Consider the following 13,209-nt stretch of genomic DNA (forward strand, 5'->3'; position numbering starts at 1 on the left):
GTGCACCAGTCCCTCCTGCAGCAAAGCACCCCCACAACATGATGCTGCCACCCCTGTGCTTCACGGTTGGGAAGGTGTTCTTCGGGCTTGCAAGTCTCCCCCTTTTTCCTCCAAATATAACAATGGTCATTATGGCCAAACAGTTCTATTTTTGTATCATCAGACCAGAGAACATTTCTCTAAAAATTACCATCTTTGTGCAGTTGCAAACCGTAGTCTGGCTTCTTATGGTGGTTTTGGAGCAGTGGCTTCTTCCTTGATGATGTCAATATAGGACTTGTTTTACTGTGGATATAGATACTTTTGTACCTGTTTCCTCCAGCATCTTCACAAGGTCCTTTCCAAGCTGTTTAAAGGCACAGTCAACTTAGTGTATGTAAACTTCTGGCCCACTGGAATTGTGAAACAGTGAATAAGTGAAATAATCCATCTAAACAATTGTTGGAAAAATGACTTGTAGATATATAGATATCCTAACCGACTTGCCAAAACTATAGTTTGTTAACAAGAGTTTTGTGGAGTGGTTGAAAAACAAGTTAATGACTCCAACATAAGTGTATGTAAACTTCGACTTCAACTGTACATGGAAAGCAAGAAATAGCCAGCTCATGTAGACACAGCTGACATACATACATACACACACACACACACACACATATATATACACACACAGTATATCACAAAAGTGAGTACACCCCTCACATTTTTGTAAATATTTGAGTATATCTTTTCATGTGACAACACTGAAGAAATGACAGTTTGCTACAATGTAAAGTAGTGAGTGTACAGCTTGTATAACAGTGTAAATTTGCTGTCCCCTCAATAACTCAACACACAGCCATTAATGTCTCAACCTCTGGCAACAAAAGTGAGTAGACCCCTAAGTGAAAATGTCCAAATTGGGCCCAAAGTGTCAATATTTTGTGGCCACCATCATTTTCCAGCACTGCCTTAACCCTCTTGGGCATGGAGTTCACCAGAGCTTCACAGGTTGCCACTGGAGTCCTCTTCCACTCCTCCATGACGACATCACGGAGCTGGTGGATGTTAGAGACCTTGCACTCGTCCACCTTCTGTTTGAGGATGCCCCACAGAAGCTCCATAGGGTTTAGGTCTGGAGACATGCTTGGCCAGTCCATCACATTTACCCTCAGCTTCTTTAGCAAGGCAGTGGTCGTCTTGGAGGTGTGTTTGGGGTTGTTATCATGTTGGAATACTGTCCTGCGGCCCAGTCTCCGAAGGGAGGGGATTGTGCTCTGCCTTAGTATGTCACAGTACATGTTGGCATTCATGGTTCCCTCAATGAACTGTAGCTCCCCAGTGCCGGCAGCACTCATGCAGCCCCAGACCATGACACTCCCACCACCATGCTTGACTGTAGGCAAGACACACTTGTCTTTGTACTCCTCTCCTGGTTGCCGCCACACACGCTTGACACCATCTGAACCAAATAAGTTTCTTGGTCTCATCAGACCACAGGACATGGTTCCAGTAATCCATGTCCTTAGTCTGCTTGTCTTCGGCAAACTGTTTGCGGGCTTTCTTGTGCATCATCTTTGGAAGAGGCTTCCTTCTGGGACGACAGCCATGTAGACCAATTTGATGCAGTGTACGGCTTATGGTCTGAGCACTGATAGGCTGACCCCCCCCACCCCTTCAACCTCTGCAGCAATGCTGGCAGCAATCATACGTCTATTTCCCAAAGACGACCTCTGGATATGACACTAAGCACGTGCACTCAACTTCTTTGGTCGACCATGGCGAGGCCTGTTGAGTGGAACCTGTCCAGTTAAACCGCTGTATGGTCTTGGCCACTGTGCTGCAGCTCAGTTTCAGGGTCTTGGCAATCTTCTTATAGCCCAGGCCATCTTTATGTAGAGCAACAATTATTTTTTTCAGATCCTCAGAGAGTTCTTTGCCATGAGGTGCCATGTTGAACTTCCAGTGACCAGTCAGTATGAGGGAGTGTGAGAGCGATGACACCAAATTTAACACACCCGCTCCCCATTCACACCTGAGACCTTGTAACACTAACGAGTCACATGACACCGGGGAGGGGAAATGGCTAATTGGGCCCAATTTGGACATTTTCACTTAGGGGTGTACTCACTTTTGTTGCCAGCGGTTTAGACATGAATGGCTGTGTGTTGAGTTATTGAGGGGACAGCATATTTACACTGTTATACAAGCTGTACACTCACTACTTTACATAGTAAAGTGTCATTTCTTCAGTGTTGTCACATGAAAAGATATACTCATGTTTACAAAAATGTGAGGGGTGTACTCACTTTTGTGATGTACTGTATATGTGGAGCTCCTCTGAAGCAAAGCTTCTCTTGTCAGGTACCAGGAGCTTCATATACCTGTCCTGGTGATCAAACCACATGTATCAGACAAAGCCTGAGTCTGCATAGCTTTGCAGTCTTGTGGGTTGGCTATCTGATGCGTTATACAGCCTAGCTACAGGAACAGAAGAACATTCACATCAATGCACACACACGTGCCAAAATAATAATTCTGAAGGGGGAAATGTATGTAAACACTAAACATGTAAATGTCTTAGGACATGTCAGAAGGCTATGGTAGTGTGACCTACATCTGACTGCTCACTGAAACATGAATTCTCTCTTCAGTATAAAAACAGAGCTGGTCAGTTATACCACTAACAGACACACTCATTCAGGCCCCTGCTGTTCTGAAGATCACAATTACTCTGCAATTAATACTGGTGACACTGTCAGAGTTAAATGCAAAATTGAACACTACTCTCAAGTAACCTTAGCCAAGTCGTGGCCGCACTCGAATTTTGAACAATGGCAATGTTAATGCTGCAGAATAATTTTCCACCAGCAGCATTCAGAACACAGTAATGCTGCACTGTGGAGATATGCTCCTCCCAGACCGGCCCAAGACAACCCCATCCCTCCTTCCCTGCCTCCTTCCAACCCCATCCCTCCTTCCCTGCCTCCTTCCAACCCCATCCCTCCTTCCCTGCCTCCTTCCAACCCCATCCCTCCTTCCCTGCCTCCTTCCAACCCCATCCCTCCTTCCCTGCCTCCTTCCAACCCCATCCCTCCTTCCCTGCCTCCTTCCAACCCCATCCCTCCTTCCCTGCCTCCTTCCAACCCCATCCCTCCTTCCCTGCCTCCTTCCAACCCCATCCCTCCTTCCCTGCCTCCTTCCAACCCCATCCCTCCTTCCCTGCCTCCTTCCAACCCCATCCCTCCTTCCCTGCCTCCTTCCAACCCCATCCCTCCTTCCCTGCCTCCTTCCAACCCCATCCCTCCTTCCCTGCCTCCTTCCAACCCCATCCCTCCTTCCCTGCCTCCTTCCAACCCCATCCCTCCTTCCCTGCCTCCTTCCAACCCCATCCCTCCTTCCCTGCCTCCTTCCAACCGCTATCCCTCTGTCATTCCCCCCTTCACGCCTGGACTGCATAATGAAGTGTAACACAAACCATCACCAACAATCTGCATCACATTAGATGGGCCTTGATTCAATCGAAATCATGTTGCACGAAGGGTTAGGGTTCTACAGGAAAATACGAAACTAAGGAAATTCTCAAAGAGTTCATAAAATATACAGCACGCTATTTGATGACTATGGGGAAAGGTCGGGTGGTGTGGAGCCAAGAGGGCAAGGCTCATTTAAAAAGGTCCTGTGTGCCCTTACTGTTGATAGATAATCATCCTAAATTTCTGCATTTCATTGAAGAGGTGGTCAAATGTAATTACTTGCCAGTATGTGGATAAACTATGTAGGCCTCAATCAGATAAATACATGACAAAACATTCACATTGTAAAAAATATCATTCCACTGGCACAGAGTATATGCAGAAGTATTCTTAGAGAAAATCTCCTGCAAATCCCTTTTACTAGCCTGGTGTGGCAATGTAAAGAGACACAGCAGATGGCTATATATACTCTTAATTCAAAGAGAATATTTCCAAATGAAAGCGTTTCCCTGGCATCTTAGGACAATGAAATTATCACTGTCCAACTAAAAGCCAGCCTCCTTCATCACAATCTTCTGCTCCCATTATTTTAAATATAAAATACAATTTCTAAATTTTCAAGCCAGGAAGTCATCCCATACCATTTATATCTCCTTAAAATAATGGGAGCAGAGATGGTGATGAAAGAGGCTGGCTTTTAGTTGGACAGTGATCATTTCCTTGTCCTAAGATGCCAGGGAAACGCTTTCATTTGGAAATATTCTCTTTGAACCAGGAAATCATACCATAGAGTTTCTACCTATCCTGTGAGGCCTAGAGACATGATCATGTCTTTACCAGGCGTTACTGGATATAATGTCCTGTACTGCCAACAGGGTAGCAGCAGCAGGGCACTGAGAATGGTGCAGCTCCGTTCTCTGCAGACAGATTTATATTCACAGTACCTCGGTTCGCTCCCTCTACCCTTCTCTCCCTCACGATTACAATGTACACATATATTATATCCGCCCACCTGGATATTATTCTTTATAGCATATACATTATGTGCATGCAGCTGCAAGCAGAGACACATCGGCTAGCCGAGAGTCTCAGTGGGATTAATTGTAATTTGTTATTGAGAATCATCATTTGTTTTTAAGACAGGCATGCTGACGTATGTAGGAAACTGGAGTTGCAGAGGACCCAAAATAGATCCAGAACCTGCAGCATGATGCAGGTATCATCTAGGTATAATTTATTTCTAATCCTGAAATCATTGCTTTACCCATAAATGTACATGATACAAAACACACTGACATTGGCTTAAACATTTTAAAGGCTTTCACAACATGCTATTTTTATGTTTATTGAATCCATGTCTAGAAAATAAAATACAGATTCAAGATAGTGTGGTAATCATATTTACAATATAGGCCTAGATTAATTATATGGGAGAGTAACTGTACTCATTTGTCAAACTGCACACACACATCTTGACAAATTGTGATATATTAGCGACATTTAGTTTGTTGTGTGCAAGGCAAAATAATAAATAAATGGACAGGGTACATAGAAAAGATGTAGCAATTCTCTGTGAAAGATGAGCTTAAATCATCATAACATCTATAGGCTAAACATCTGTTTTTGAAACCTTTACATTAAACCCATATGAAAGAGATAGGATTAAAATGACTTCATGTGACACCTACAGGTATATTTATAGGAAATGTGTTTAAATCGGTTCTCCTTTTTCAAACATATGGGTGTTTTCAAATAGCTGTGTAATGTGTAGGCCTATTATGAGATGTTGACTTCTGGATCCTAAATAATGGCCCATCACTTAAATAATTATATTGAACAAAATCCTAACAACCAAAGAGTAGGCCATTGTCTCAAGTTTCACATATTTTAATAACACTGATTTTAAAAAATACATTTGACTTTTTTACAATAACTCTTTTCAGCATCGATAATTTCACCTGGGCTATAGTAAACCTTAGATATATTACAGAGAAAAGACAACAACATTTTAACTATATTTAGATCAATATTTATATAGCATTGTCACTATTTCTAATGGCCTATAATAATTAAAGTTTCTCAAGATTTTTTTTGTAAATGTTTTGTAAATTATCCTGCCCCTAAAATGTTTTTGTTTTTTCTCCCCCTAATGTAATTTGTTACCGGAGTGTTTGAATTAAAAAGGTTTCTACAAATTCCACTATGAATAACAATGCATTGTAGACATCAGCATATCTTCCCACTGTGTGTGTGTGTGTGTGTGTGTGTGTGAGACATTTTATTATTTCAATATGGATATTTAGGCTATAGATAATCTGTGACACATGGCACTGCAGTGCACAATAGATAGGCTATATGATATATTCAATGCAAACAATGGAACCTGGAAGAAATACAGTGGGCCTTCTGTATAAACCGTAATCTATATACATAACATAAGAGACAGTGACAAATTCAAAATCTACCTACTGAAAAAAAAAATAGGTAAGCTGGCAGCATTAAAAACAAAATATGTTAGACCCTGTATCAACTTTTGGTTCCACAGTCAGTTATTTCCAATGACCCACATGAAAGCATACACCTGTGCACTGTAAGGTAGGCCTATATAACATTGGGCCAAGCATGTTGTTTATTTAAATAAGGGTTTATTGGCCAAATGACCAGGGTAGCCTAAATATATGGGTGTCACATTTTTTTTTTTAAAGTCAGGGTGCAATTCCAGGTTCACATTTGTATTAGTCAGTGCTTACCTTTTTGTGTCTATCTTTGAAAGGCAATGCCGGCCATTGCATCTCCTGTAAAAAGTCTTGCCAATGTTTCTGGTCCTGATCAGATGAGACGAAGACGATTTCCAATTTGTCTTTATGTTCAGATGATTTTTTGAACTTGCTATAAAACTCACACAGACTGGCGTTGAACTGCTTACAGGGACCGTTTAAACTGCAGCCGAAGTAGAGCCCGACCAGGGACAGCTTGCTGCCCAGCGCCTGTACATCCACCTCGGCTTTATCGCTGTTGACGAGCCGCTCCCCGAGTAGATTCACCAGTAACTCCGACATGCTGCTCGAGTCCTTGAAACAGACCCTAATATATTCCGTTCTCTTACCAATATTGCAGAAAATGAAAACCAACACGCCCTCGTCCTCCAATTTAGCTTCCTTGGAGAGAGCCCCAATTCGTTATATAGCCTATGCTCAAATGTGTGCACAACGACAGATATCATCCACTCCGCTCAGTCGCTCCAATGTGTGGTGTGCAGGAATGCGCTCCAATTATACTCATAGAAGTGGTTGCACTCTTCACGTCAAAGCAAGAAAGCAACTCTTTCATGACACCTAGTTATAAAATGGCGATATTGCATCTCTATAATAATCTTGATGTATGTATGTATGTGTGTGTGTGTGTATATATATATATTTATAAAATCTGACCACCTTTGTTTGGTCTTGTATTGAATAGCATTACTTGATCAAGTTCAAAGACTGATTGTTAGCATTGAGCATTTTTTGGCCTACATGGTACACACATGGCATGTTTGGCCTATGTGTACATTAAACTCGAATGACAGAACTAGGGCTAGGTTACTTTCTTCTTCATGAGCCGGTTTCCAAAGACAACATGGCCTATTATTAAATTATATTTTCACATAAAAAACGTTTTAAATAAAACGCGAACCTAAATGTTTATTATAAGACACATTAGGCCTAATGTCGAGTTAAATAAAATGTTTTTAGACAGGCTGATGGTGCCACCTAGCGTCTCACAATGTGAACTGCACTATAGACAAACCATTTTACACATACAATTGTTTTCATCCAACCATCATTTATTTCATTTGACTAAGTTCTACACAACAACACGCCAATCACAGTATAACAGGTAATGTTTCAGTTGATATCTTCACTATAAAGATGTCTGCTATAAGTAAGAATCATCAATTCATCTGGCACATCACACACTAGGAGTAGGCTGCCTACCACTTAGGGGTATCTAATATATTTGTCAAAAGTGGGCTATGTTATTATAACTCTTCTATTTAATTTACTACATTAAACATGAAGTTATAAAAGCAGTCAACTATCTCTACCAAGGCCTCTGGTTATGTTATAGTTGCTTTTTATTTCCATGTAAGAATAGCAACACATTCACTGATTAACACTACCTCGCAGGGAGAGGAGTGTGTATTTGAATTTCAAAGAAACAATAATTTCTGTTCAGTGTAGTGAAAAGGTGCCTGGGCTGGGACTGGATCTCAGGAAAAAGACAGGACAGTGGGAAATAGAAGATGACCCAGTGCAGGGCGAGTGTGGTCCTCTAGTCCTCGGTGAACATCATCCTCACCAGGTCAGCTTTGAAGCACTCCTCTTCAACCAGCTTCTGAGGCTGAATTAGATGATGGAGGAAAAGAAAAGAAACATAACTTAGCATGTTTTGGTAACACTTTCCCTGAAGCTATATTTTATATAGAATTTATAAAGTGTATGAATGGTTAATAACAACCTCGCCAATGTGTTGTAACAGTTAAAAATTGTTTTTACAAACTATCTATAAAAAAAAAACATTCAATGTTTTTAGGAGCCTTTGAGTGTTGCCACAAAATCCAAAGAAAACCCAAAATTGATGAGAGAAATTCTCCTTTGAAAAGGCAATTTGCTAATCGATCACTATACTAGAAATTATTTTCTTTGTGATCTTATGCTCACCGTGCCATATCGGATCAGAGTGGGAACTCCACTGAGCTTCAGAGTCTTCTTGAACTCATTATTGGGATCCTTCCAACTGGTCAAAGATGAAAAGGCAAATTAAGCAAAATACATATGTAGGACATTTAGGTCAAACGTATAATTTTGTGCATGTGTATGTATGTATGTATGTATGTATGTATGTATGTATGTATGTATGTATGTATGTATGTATGTATGTATGTATGTATGTATGTATGTATGTATGTATGTATGTATGTATGTATGTATGTATGTATATAAAACAAAAATATAAAAACGCAACAATTTCAAAGAAACCTTTTACTGAGTTACAGTTCATATAAGGAAATCAGTAAATTGAAATAAATCTATAAATTTTACATCACTGGGAATATAGATATGCATCTGTTGGTCACAGATACTTTTGAAAAAGGTAGGTGCGCAGATCAGAAAATCAGTCAGTATCTGGTATTGGCGGGAACTGGAAAACGCTGTCGTACACGTCTATCCGGAGTATCCCAAACATACTCAATGGGTGACATGTCTGGTGAGTATGCAGGCCATGGAAGAACATTTTCAGCTTCCAGGAATTGTGTACAGAACAGATCCTTGCGACATTGGGCAATAAATGATTATGCTGAAACATGAGGCGATGGCGGTGGATGAATGGCACAACAATGGGCCTCAGGATCTCGTCACGGTATCACTGTGCATTCAAAGTGCCCTTGATAAAATCCAATTGTGTTCTTTGTCCGTAGCTTATGCCTGCCCATACCATAACCCCACTGCTACCAAATGCGCCAAAAACAACAGGTGTAGACCTTACAGTGAAATACTTAACCAACAATTCAGTTTTAAGAAAAATACCTATAAAAAAAGAAAGATAAGTAACAAATAATTAAAGAGCAGCCGTCAAATAACAATAGCGAGGCTTATATACAGAGGTCCTGGATGGTAGGAAGCTTGGCCCCAGTGATGTACTGGGCCGTACGCACTAACCTCTGTAGTGCCTTGCGGTTGGAGGACAGAGCATTTGCCATACCAGGCAGTGATGCAACCTGTCAGGATGCTCTCAATGGTGAAGCTGTAGAAACGTCTGAGGACCCATGCCAAATCTTTTCCGTCTCCTGAGGGAGAATAGGTTTTGTCGTGCGCTCTTCACAACAGTCTTAGTGTGCTTGGACCATGTTAGTTTGTTGGTGATGTGGACGCCAAGGAACTTGAAGCTCTCAACCTGCTCCACGACAGCCCCATTGATAAGAATGGGGTCGTGCTGTCCTCCTTTTCCTGTAGTCCACAATGATCTCCTTTGTCTTGATCACATTGAGGGAGAGATTGTCCTTGTACCAAACGGTCAGGTCTCTGACCTCTTCCCTATAGGCTGTCTCGTTGTTGTCGGTAATCAGGCCTGTCACTGTTGTGTCATCGGAAAACTTAATGATGGTGTTGGAGTCGTGCACGGCCGTGCAGTCATGAGTAAACAGGGAGTACAGGAGAGGACTGAGCACGCACCCCTGAGGGGCCCCTGTGTTGAGGATCAGTGTGGCGGTTGTGTTGTTACCTACCCTTAACACCTGGGGGCGGCCCATCAGGAAGTACAGGATCCAGTTGCAGAGGGAGGTGTTTAGTCACAGGGTCCTTAGCTTAATGATAAGCTTTGAGGGCACTATGATGTTGAACGCTGAGCTGCAGTCAATGAATAGCATTCTCACATATATGTTCCTTTTGTCCAGGTGTGAAAGGGCAGTGCGGAGTGCAGTAGCGATTGCATCATCTGTGGATCTGTTGGGGCGGTACGCAAATTTGAGTAGGTCCAGGGTTTCTGGGAAAATGGTGTTGATGTAAGCCATGACCAGCCTTTCAAAGCAATTTATGGCTACAGACGTGAGTGCTCGGGTCGGTAGTCATTTAGGCAGGCATGTTACCTTAGTGTTCTTGGGCACAGGGACCATGGGGCACTCTGTTCACAATATTGACATCAGCAAACCGCTGGCCCACACAATGCCATACACGTGGTCTGCGGTTGTGAGGCCGGTTGAACGTACTGCAAAAATTCTCTAAAGCAATGTTGGAGGCGGCTTATGGTTAAAAGATAACATTCAATTCTCTGGTAACAGCTCTGGTGGACATTCCTGGAGTCAGCATGCCAATTTCACACTCCCTCAAAACGTGAGACATCTGTGGCATTGTGTTGTGTGTCAAATTGCACATTTTAGAGTGGCCTTTTATTGTCCCAAGCACAAGGTGCACCTGTGTAATGATCATGGTGTTTAATCAGTTCCTTGATATGCCACACCTGTCAGGAGACAGATTATCTTGGCAAAGGAGAAATACTCAATAACAAGGATATAAACCAAATTGGAGAGAAATACGCTTTTTGTGCTTATGGAACATTTCTGGGATCTTTTATTTCAGTAATGAAACATTACATTGTGTTTATATTTTTGTTCAGTGTATTTTTCTCAATTCAAATATGCTGCCTGAGAGAGCCAACAAATCGTGATGTTACAACTTGCACAATTTATCTAAGCTTTTCAAAACTACTGGCTGCATTTGCGGGAATGAAAAACACTTATTTTCTATTGCCTGTTGATAGCACAGCATTAGCATTCTCCTATCATCACCAGTGAATATGAAGAAAAAGTTGAGTACATACTATGGCCTCTCTCCAACCTGACAGTAGATGAAGACAGAGCCCTCGGGAAGGTGGGACATCTCTCCTCTAACTACTGGCTCAGCTGGAGGGGAAGGAGCAGAACAAAGCTGGCAAATCTGTGTGGCTTTGATTTATGCAAGCAATAAATCACACAACAGCTATAACTTCCTAAAGTAATACAGAAAATATAGCATAAGACGAGCATCCCCAGTAAACACATTACAGAGTATAGTTGGCTTGGCTACAATGAATTGCTGACCATAATGCAGCAGAGACTGACGCATTATGGCAGACAGCTGGAAAAGAAAGCCAACTGCTATACGTGTAAAGTACAAATCAATACAGCAATAAAATAATAACTATAATACCTTCCACACAATCTGGACACCAGCTCATCCCTTGAGCGTCTTTATCACCAGAGAAATATGCGAATATGTCCTTTCCTTTTCGCTCAGACACTGCTTTGCAGAATTCGTCATAACCATGGACCTTTACTTCTTCGTAATGAGACATGATGAAATAGAACAAGTAGCAGTATTATCAATTATCGTAGGCAAAGCAAACAGGTATGAATCGTTTCACGCAAGAATAAAAAAACGAGTTGGACTATGATCGCTTCTAAAATACTACGACCAGAGAGGAAGAAGTAAAGAGAGAGGCCCAACTCGGCGGAAAATCTGTCTCCGTCCAGCAGGTGGTGTTTTTGTGTGTTTTTTTCGCCCACCAAGCAAGGAGTTTTTGTTTGGAGGTCAATGAGAGTTTCGAATTTGGTCAACAACAAAAATGTATGGCTTATTTGCTACTTGAGGTTTATTTGATTGATTGTAAGTTTCGTAATGTTTGGGTTGTTACGACTGTACTGATATAAGTAGGACACATGACATCGCCTCATCTTTGATTAAAAACACTTTATACCGTAGTCATCTCGAGATGGCTATGCATATTCATGATATGAGGCTTGTAGCGTAGCATTTCTCCATTGAATACAGACAGTTAACGTCAACAACCCTCATCGAATACAATATGAGATATCCACCAATCCAAAGAAAGGTTAGGCGGGAGCTAGACAGCCCGCCCTGCCGCTTTGTGGACAACGACTCCCATTGTTAGGGCAGAGAGGCAAGTATCTTGTCAGTATATCCATAATCTTTGCTATCAGTACAGAAAACGCATGACAACACTTCCTCTTCCTGTCTATGAAAAATAAAACTGATATGACAACATCATCCTATTCGTGTACTGCTTTTGATGACTGTTTCATCGAAACAAACAGAACATTATGGACACAAATAGATAGAAAAACAATTTTATCATAGTTATCACATTTTAGTCAAATTAGTATTTTAAATGTCCTACATCTGGCTATGTTTGACATTTTCTGCTTTCCGTAGTTTAGAAATACCCACTTCTTGTTTTTACAGAAGGCGGTGCTTATTATTTGTTGTCATTTCAAACAGTTTTAGCTGTGATTAGCTTGCTAGCTAGCAGCCGCGCACAAGCCTAGAATCACCATACACACAACAATGAACTGCGCCACCTGCAGAAATTCTCAGACTTTCCAAAAGTAAGTCGTATCATGAAAAATGACGATGCTCATCACAGGGAATTAAGAGTCCTGGGAGTTATAGTGGACAATAAACTGAAGGATAATTCCCAGAGTATCTATCAAAAAGCATAATCCAGACTGTACTGTTTAAGGAAGCTAATATATTTGAATGTGTGAGACAACGCTTCTCATGTTTTACAGCAGTGTAGTAGCTAGTGTTTTGTGTTTATGCCATTGTGTGCTGGAAGGGAAACTTCGTGAAGGATGACTGGACAAAATCATAAAGAAAGTGATACAATCAGATGCAGTCGAGTCAATGCAAGACATGTTCATAAAAAGGCTGCAAGCTTCAACACACATGATTATGGACAATGCCACACCCACTCCACAACACTCTAATGCAACACAGTAGCAGGTTCATCCTGCCCAAACACTCCACAGAGATGTTCCCGGAGGTCCCTTTTTTTTCACCTTTATTTAACCAGGTAGGCAAGTTGAGAACAAGTTCTCATTTACAATTGCGACCTGGCCAAGATAAAGCAAAGCAGTTCGACACATACAACGACACAGAGTTACACATGGAGCAAAACAAACATACAGTCAATAATACAGTATAAACAAGTCTATATACGATGTGAGCAAATGAGGTGAGATAAGGGAGGTAAAGGCAAAAAAAAAGGCCATGGTGGCAAAGTAAATACAATATAGCAAGTAAAACACTGGAATGGTAGATTTGCAATGGAAGAATGTGCAAAGTAGAAATAAAAATAATGGGGTGCAAAGGAGCAAAATAAATAAATACATTAAATACAGTAGGGAAAGAGGTAGTTGTTTGGGCTAAAATGTAGG

The 13,209-nt window shown here is 41.3% G+C and overlaps 2 protein-coding genes across 2 annotated transcripts in view; both read right to left on the reverse strand.

The window, feature by feature from the left end:
* The window catches only part of LOC135552931 (nucleoredoxin), a 91,095-nt gene extending 84,400 nt beyond the window's left edge, over window positions 1-6,695 (reverse strand). Inside the window, exon 1 of the mRNA XM_064984884.1 lies at window positions 6,206-6,695. Coding sequence (XP_064840956.1) covers window positions 6,206-6,514 — 309 coding nt within the window. The 5' untranslated portion in view covers window positions 6,515-6,695. The remainder of the gene's footprint in view (window positions 1-6,205) is intronic.
* A 565-nt stretch (window positions 6,696-7,260) lies between these two features.
* Window positions 7,261-11,496, reverse strand: txndc17 (thioredoxin domain containing 17). The gene is made up of 4 exons (XM_064984892.1): window positions 11,183-11,496; window positions 10,815-10,896; window positions 8,159-8,234; window positions 7,261-7,838 (listed from the first exon to the last, which is right to left on the reverse strand). Exons 1-4 carry the CDS (start codon window positions 11,325-11,327, stop codon window positions 7,770-7,772), a joined length of 372 nt encoding a protein of 123 aa, XP_064840964.1. The 5' UTR covers window positions 11,328-11,496; the 3' UTR covers window positions 7,261-7,769.
* Between the last annotated feature and the right edge of the window lie 1,713 nt (window positions 11,497-13,209).

The sequence above is a fragment of the Oncorhynchus masou genome, chromosome 13, assembly GCF_036934945.1.
Source record: "Oncorhynchus masou masou isolate Uvic2021 chromosome 13, UVic_Omas_1.1, whole genome shotgun sequence".
Lineage (NCBI taxonomy): Eukaryota > Metazoa > Chordata > Actinopteri > Salmoniformes > Salmonidae > Oncorhynchus > Oncorhynchus masou.